This window comes from Kuraishia capsulata, genomic scaffold (assembly GCF_000576695.1).
Source record: "Kuraishia capsulata CBS 1993 genomic scaffold, Kuraishia_capsulata_scaffold_1, whole genome shotgun sequence".
In the NCBI taxonomy this organism is placed as follows: domain Eukaryota; kingdom Fungi; phylum Ascomycota; class Pichiomycetes; order Pichiales; family Pichiaceae; genus Kuraishia; species Kuraishia capsulata.
The window spans coordinates 2,355,004-2,361,516 of record NW_019172950.1 but is presented as its reverse complement, the minus strand read 5'-3'; the positions used below and the strand labels follow the sequence as shown (position 1 = coordinate 2,361,516).

At 41.9% G+C, this 6,513-nt stretch overlaps 2 protein-coding genes across 2 annotated transcripts; both read right to left on the bottom strand.

The window, feature by feature from the left end:
- Positions 1 to 2,631: 2,631 nt before the first annotated feature.
- Positions 2,632 to 4,242, bottom strand: KUCA_T00001272001 (uncharacterized protein; the record flags this gene model as incomplete). Its single annotated transcript, XM_022605893.1, has 1 exon — positions 2,632 to 4,242. One exon carries the CDS (start codon positions 4,240 to 4,242, stop codon positions 2,632 to 2,634), a length of 1,611 nt encoding a protein of 536 aa, XP_022457317.1.
- A 635-nt stretch (positions 4,243 to 4,877) lies between these two features.
- On the bottom strand, positions 4,878 to 6,332 carry KUCA_T00001271001 (uncharacterized protein; the record flags this gene model as incomplete). The annotated part of the gene is made up of 1 exon (XM_022605892.1): positions 4,878 to 6,332. The coding sequence occupies one exon, from the start codon at positions 6,330 to 6,332 to the stop codon at positions 4,878 to 4,880; it is 1,455 nt and encodes a 484-aa protein (XP_022457316.1).
- Between the last annotated feature and the right edge of the window lie 181 nt (positions 6,333 to 6,513).

Below are 6,513 nucleotides of genomic sequence, written 5' to 3'. Positions count from 1 at the left end.
TTCCTCGTGCTCCAGAGAAATCCATGCTGACACTACCTTTCGCCTGAACAGAGCAATACTTAGGAACCACACAATCCCCGTGCAAAGAACTCGGAGCAGTGTTCTTTGTGATACTATAACCCCATGGTTACCCCGTTTCCGCTCTACATCCAGGAGTGTATGGAACATATAGATCAAAGATTACTTTTATTCTCCAATTTGTCAGAGCTCGCGGTCAGATTATGTGTGTACTGCTACGGATATCTCGTGCGGCTCATTTCATTTAATGCAAGCTGCAAGCACAAGAACCATGAATGTGGTATGCAAAATCATTTGTCAAGTGAGATACAATGCGTTGGTAAAGGTATAATGAAAAATCTTAGTTTGTCATGCAAAAAAAAAGACAGCTTCAGCCATATTTATTTGGTTACTTTTTTGTAAGAACTGAGAAAAGTAGAAAAATATGGTAATCCAATGGGAGAAACAAAAATTGTAGGAAGGGGCTTGGAGCTTCAAATTTCTTCTGGCTTGAAATTACATACACAGCGTGAGACATTTCTTGCTTCAAATTGTCATAGAATATGTCGCTATCTTGTTGCTTCTGACTCTTGCATGACTTCCACTCCCATAGAGGAACGTTTTTATTATACAAGTTGTCGATCTCTTCAAAAGATCTTCCAGCAGTTTCTGGTTGGACAAAGTAGGACATAAATTTCCACAAGAATGAAATACCCGTGAAAATGAAGCTGATCTTGGAATCCATATTTGCCTGGTCTGCGTGAAACTTGTATGGCAAAACAAACGACCACATACATTGGAATGCATAGTTTATAAGGGTAGCAAGCACCATAGTCTTGGCTCTCAAACGGACAAAAGACGCTTCTGTGGCAAGGGACCTGTACGAAGGTTGTTGAAGAAGCTGTATATCACCATGACTGCGGATGCAGCTACCATAGCACCATAGTTGTCCTCTGACCACCAAACCTCAACTGACGTGAACGTTGGGTGGACATAAAACAAGTTTTTATAAACTGGTAGAAAACGTCGACTGCCAAACGTTCCCGGATGTGCCCTGCCATATCTGTTATCTCACATAAATGAACGATGGCAGTATTCATATATACGATTTGCCGGAACCGGCTAATCAGGAGTCCTCTTCAGCTCAACCCATTTCGCCCCAATCATGGCATTACTCATTCGCTGTTGGTGCGTTTGGTATGACGATCGATAGCAGTATTATTACAGTTTTAAAATTTGATAATACAATCGCGATAGTCTCTCCTTTTTTCTGAGCTCAGCTCAATTCACGATTTAGCTTAATTGGCACGCCCATTATGATCGACACAAGCATAAACTTGAAATTTACAAACATATATCTTGTGTTTTCAAAGTAAGCAGGTGACTTTGCATGAGAATTTTTTTAGAAATTAGTTGAAGGAAGGAAGAAGGGGCCAACTCCCAAACTTCGTTGATTTGTTACCCTCCCCGTGCGCTGATCAATTGTAATCCCAATTGGCAGATTTTGGCATCCGGGTAGATCTTCTCCATGCATAGGAGTCAAAAGCCCGTGTGCAGCGCAGAAATAATATCATCTTATTGTCACACTCAAAGCAGAGTCAACGCGCGCGTCAAAATAACCGATGAGATGTGAGATGAGTTCAGGTCTTGTACTGAAATTTACAATCACGTATTCGCAAACGGAGCCAGATAGGCAGTCCCTTTAGTTATCTGTTCCAACCCGTCATGAGTACCAACTTCTCTGGTCTTTTTGGAATATACTCAATCTGCCATATTTTGGGAGTTTTTCGAAGTTTGGCATCTGCACTATGGATTATGTTTGATTCTGAGCTCTCTGAGACTTATATGAAACCTGGATAGCTGCTGACCTCTATCCTTTCATGTATACATATACACTCTCTACAATCCCGAAGTCAAAAATCTATATCTGCAATATTCTCTATAAACATCCAGTAATGACTCAAATTCCTCACCAGAAGAATGTCTTATTGATCTCAATGAACCAGTAGACAGAGACTTGTTGGAAGAAGTATCAACAAATAATCCGGGATTATTAGCCTGAGAACACCAGTAAATGGTTGCATAATTGAGTGCTTAAGACCCTCACTCTCGCCCGCGGAACAATCACCTTGGTGTAGTCCTTTGGTGGCAGGAGCAGTAGAAGAAAAGTAGTTCTGAACAGCCTCTGCACCTCCAACCCTTCTGACGTTGCTGCTAACTGGGTTTTGAGAACATCATTTTTCACAATGTCTGAATATCAGGATGATTGACAAATTCGAGAAGGATTGATCTGAGACGAATGCGCGGATTTCAAATTGAACTCCTAACAACACTTAAACAATTCTTCAAACTTTAACCCATATATTTTGTTACCGTTACTGATCCGAATAACACTAGCCGTACAAGTAGTTTTCCAAAGTAGACTCATGCAGATAATAAAAATCCACTGCAACTGCACAGCCTTGAGAAGATTAAGCGATATCAAACAGGCAGATCCATCAACCAAACCCTCAAAATAAATCAACTTAATTTAAACTGTTATAAAGCATTTACAAGCTCCCTACCCTTCGAATTATGTGACTTTCAAACTTAGCATAGCAAAGTGAATTAAAATTATTGATAAAGGCCTTCGAACTATTCTGCTTTTATTTCTGCCACATTTTCTTCCTCACTCTCAGTCTCCTTGATAACATCAATAGAAAAGTGCTTCCGTGCATAAGCAAACCAGTTCACAACAGCAACAAAGGCGGTGGCACCCAAAACAGCAACCGTGTAGTTCATAGTGTTAGCGGTAACTGGCACGTAAGATGGTACACACATCCAGGCTGCCGCAAATAAAAACCAAACAATACATATAATGTTCAACGGTCTCCCCCATCTGCCAAGATCAAATAGAGGTTTCAACCCCTTTCCATATCTGTTTTTATTGAGAACCAAAGCACCGAATGGAATAAGATATGACACATACATGGTGGCAACCAAGCTTCCCGAAACAGCATTCAGTGCTGTGGTAGATGCGAAGATGAGAAGCCCAATCAAACATGTCAAGGCTGCAACAAACAACACTGCCCATACAGGCGCATTAAGTCTGGTATTCACTGATCCGATAGCTTTTGCAAAGGGTAGACCTTTGAAATTTGCAAAGGCCATGACGAGACGGCTGGTAGAGGTGACAATCCCAATACTTGCGAGAAGAAATGTCACAATTATTATCAACGCAGATACGGTGGCTAATTTCTCATTGTGCAAAGAATCCACATAAAGCTGGAAAAGGGGAATGCCACCAACAGGGTCAAGCAAATTTTCTGGGTTCACGATACAGAAGTTGTAAACCAAAACTGAAACCAATCCAATGAGATACGCACCAGTATAACCATACGTAATCACGGTTGGAATATTTTTTCTGGGGTTTGGAATTTCATCTGTCATGTGACATGCTCCGTCAAAGAGTGTAATGGTTGCGAGGGTAGGCAACATACTCATGAAAAACACAACACCATTTGAGCTCCACCCTGTCAGGTTAGTGACATCCTTGAAAGCGAAAGCGGCGGTTTGCTTTGGGTGTGCTCTGGCCAATAGTGCCACAAGAGTGAACAATGTTCCGAGGTTGATAACGTAGTTCACGACTCGGGATATCAGAGGAATGAGTCTCGTACCAAATATGTTAACCCCTGCTGCGAATATCACGCCGGCCAAGAAAACCAAGTAGTAGTGAAAGGTCTGGCTCACATAGTTGGGATGATGCATGTATACTAACCCCAAAACGAGGTCAGAAACAAAGAAGCCAGTGGCGGTCATTCCAAATATCCAGCAAGCACATGACAATATACCACTGAGATAAGCAAGTGCTCTATTATACTTTGGAGAACAGTACAGATAACTCCAGTAAACCAAAGCAGAAGAGTGTGGATGTACCGAAGCAAATTCAGCCATGCAGTAGGCCGTTAGCAAGGAGAAAACACCTGCAAACAAGTATGTGTAGAAGAAGAATGGAGCTCCTCCAACACCTATGACAGTAGAGAGATACGTGCCAAGAGCGAGTGGAGTACCGATGGATGAGTAAACAATTCCAACAACACCCCACACATCGAAGTTCCTCTCCAAGGCATTCTCATCCCCGCCATCTTGAACTTTAAAAACCTCTCCGATTTCCGAATCCGGGATTTCTTTTGTTGCCAAACCGGCGCTTGAGATGGAGCCCTTTTCGTTCTGATTGTTCACCTTGTCTTTCAGTGAGCCCGTCATTGTTCACACTCAGAATTGCTTATACTGGAAAAGAAGTTGCCCAGACAAATCACGGAATCCTGTGTCTTTATAAACCTCAGAATTTGGAAGATATCATCCAGTAATAGTGTGGCTTTCGTAATCTGCACGTACTAGGCACACCCAAAGATACGGTAGATAAGAGACTGCGTGCTACAGTCCAAAACTTATGTAAGGATTCAGGCTCGCTAACAGTTGCACTGATAAGCCCGACTAGTTAGTTCTTAACCAAAATGGCGTCCGCTTCAACATAAACCTTTATCATATATTTTTGACAGAAGTATGTATTCCGCGGAAATTAATAACAAGCCTAGTTATAAACTTTTGACGAGCAAATTCAGATCAAGTGGTAATGTTCTTCAAACGTAATCACGCCGAGCATATTGTCTGAGCGATAAGAAAGTGATGAATTTTACGGCAGTCTAGAGGCAGATCTAATTAAAAAATTCCTCTTTCTTACTGAATAAGAGTTTTCATGTAAGAAAAGAAGAAATTCAAACTACAGAACTACATAGATATGCGCAAAAGCACTGTACTGCTCGATGGTCAGACCTTATTGCGTGTGTAATGCTACACAAGAACATCGCGCCTAGTGGACACCCATTGTCCGTTCCGTTTCAAGTCAACAATAGTGTCGGATCAATTTCTCGTATGACCTTCAACCAGCTAATCTGGTCCCCATTTCGCCTCCTCTGCCAGACCTTCTTGATAATTCGATTTCCACGTTTCATACTGTCCACACAATGAGGTTCTATTGTTTGTAGCCACGAAGTGACCCTTGCTTGACTTTCTGAAGACACTGCTTCAACACAAATGACAAAACTTGGCCAGTATAGGCCAATACCGGTAATACCTTTTGTAATCTCCTCGTTTATTTCGATGTGGTCAATTCCAGAGTTCACCAGATCTTGCAAATCATGTGGGCCTCGCTGTTTCACCTCTCTCATAAAAAGCAGCTTGATAGCCGTATGAAACATCACGGACTGATGATATATTATCAACGAGTTCAAAGAATTCAAGTTGTTATTGAATGCTGGAGGCTCGCAGTCAATTAGTTCTTGTTCTATGGCTATAACCGCTTGTTCTCGAGCTTGTGGTGAGTTCGCAACCTGTAAGTATTTTACTATGTTCGTCAGACATCTCAACATACCGGATGTGATTCCAGTATTGCGATACATCAGAGACCTAGTCATGTGCTCTTCGGGATAGTTGATGAATTCCAGATCCATGACTGTCATATACTTGTTGCAGACATCGTCACTGACTAGATAGAGTGTGCTGAACAGATAATCAAGTTTTGTCATTTGGGCAAAGAATAGCAAGGCACCAGATACGCTATCCGGCTCTCTCACTACCGATACAAGGCTTTTTTCATCCCAATGGCTGATGGATTTCAGAGTTTCAACCACACCCCTGAGATGAATCTGCCACTCATCTGAGCTGTAAAAAACATCTGTTGTCAACAGAAAGTAAATTGATGCAACCAAAAAACTGAGTTCTTCACCCGAAGAAGCCTCTTTCCATGAATATGACGCGGATACAAAACTAAGACCCTTGATCTTATGGAAATTCCAGTACTGGTGGAAATTGGTATCTTGATACTCGGGGGCGATCATGTTATACCCGGCTTCGGTTGACAGGAAACTGGAACACATGGCACATACTGTATGAATAAGCGCGCTTTGTATCTCAGCTGCATGAGGCTTGTCCAGCGCCTCCCTCAACATCAGGTTGTAGGGATTGACCTCGGTCTCATCCACTGCCGTCAAAATTTTGCTCAAGTAAATATCCCAGAAATCCAACAGCAGAATCTCAACTCTGAGATCACTGTGGATACCCACAAACGACGTTTGAGTGAGCCTTTCTCGGATCTTGCTTTCAGGTCCCATAGAGAACCTTGGAGGGTAGCTGCATAGAGGTTTGATATAATCACGTTGGCCTTCCTTACAATCCGACGGGGACCATTCATGTGCATCCTGAAATTTGCAAGAGGCATCAAATACGTTGAAGGGACCGTAAACGAAGCTATCTTTGCTTTCAGAGCTCTTGGAAGTGATGAATGCAGACGCCATATCGATTCTGTCTAAAAAATAATCAATTTTCAAATCATCGAGAAGTTGACTCTCCTTCCACTCATACAATATCAAACTTCTGTTCTTTTCAGGTATTCTTTTTGAGGGAATATCATTATCATTCCCCCAACATAGCTTCACCATATAGCCCTCGCAAACATGTCCATTGGCTTTGCATTTC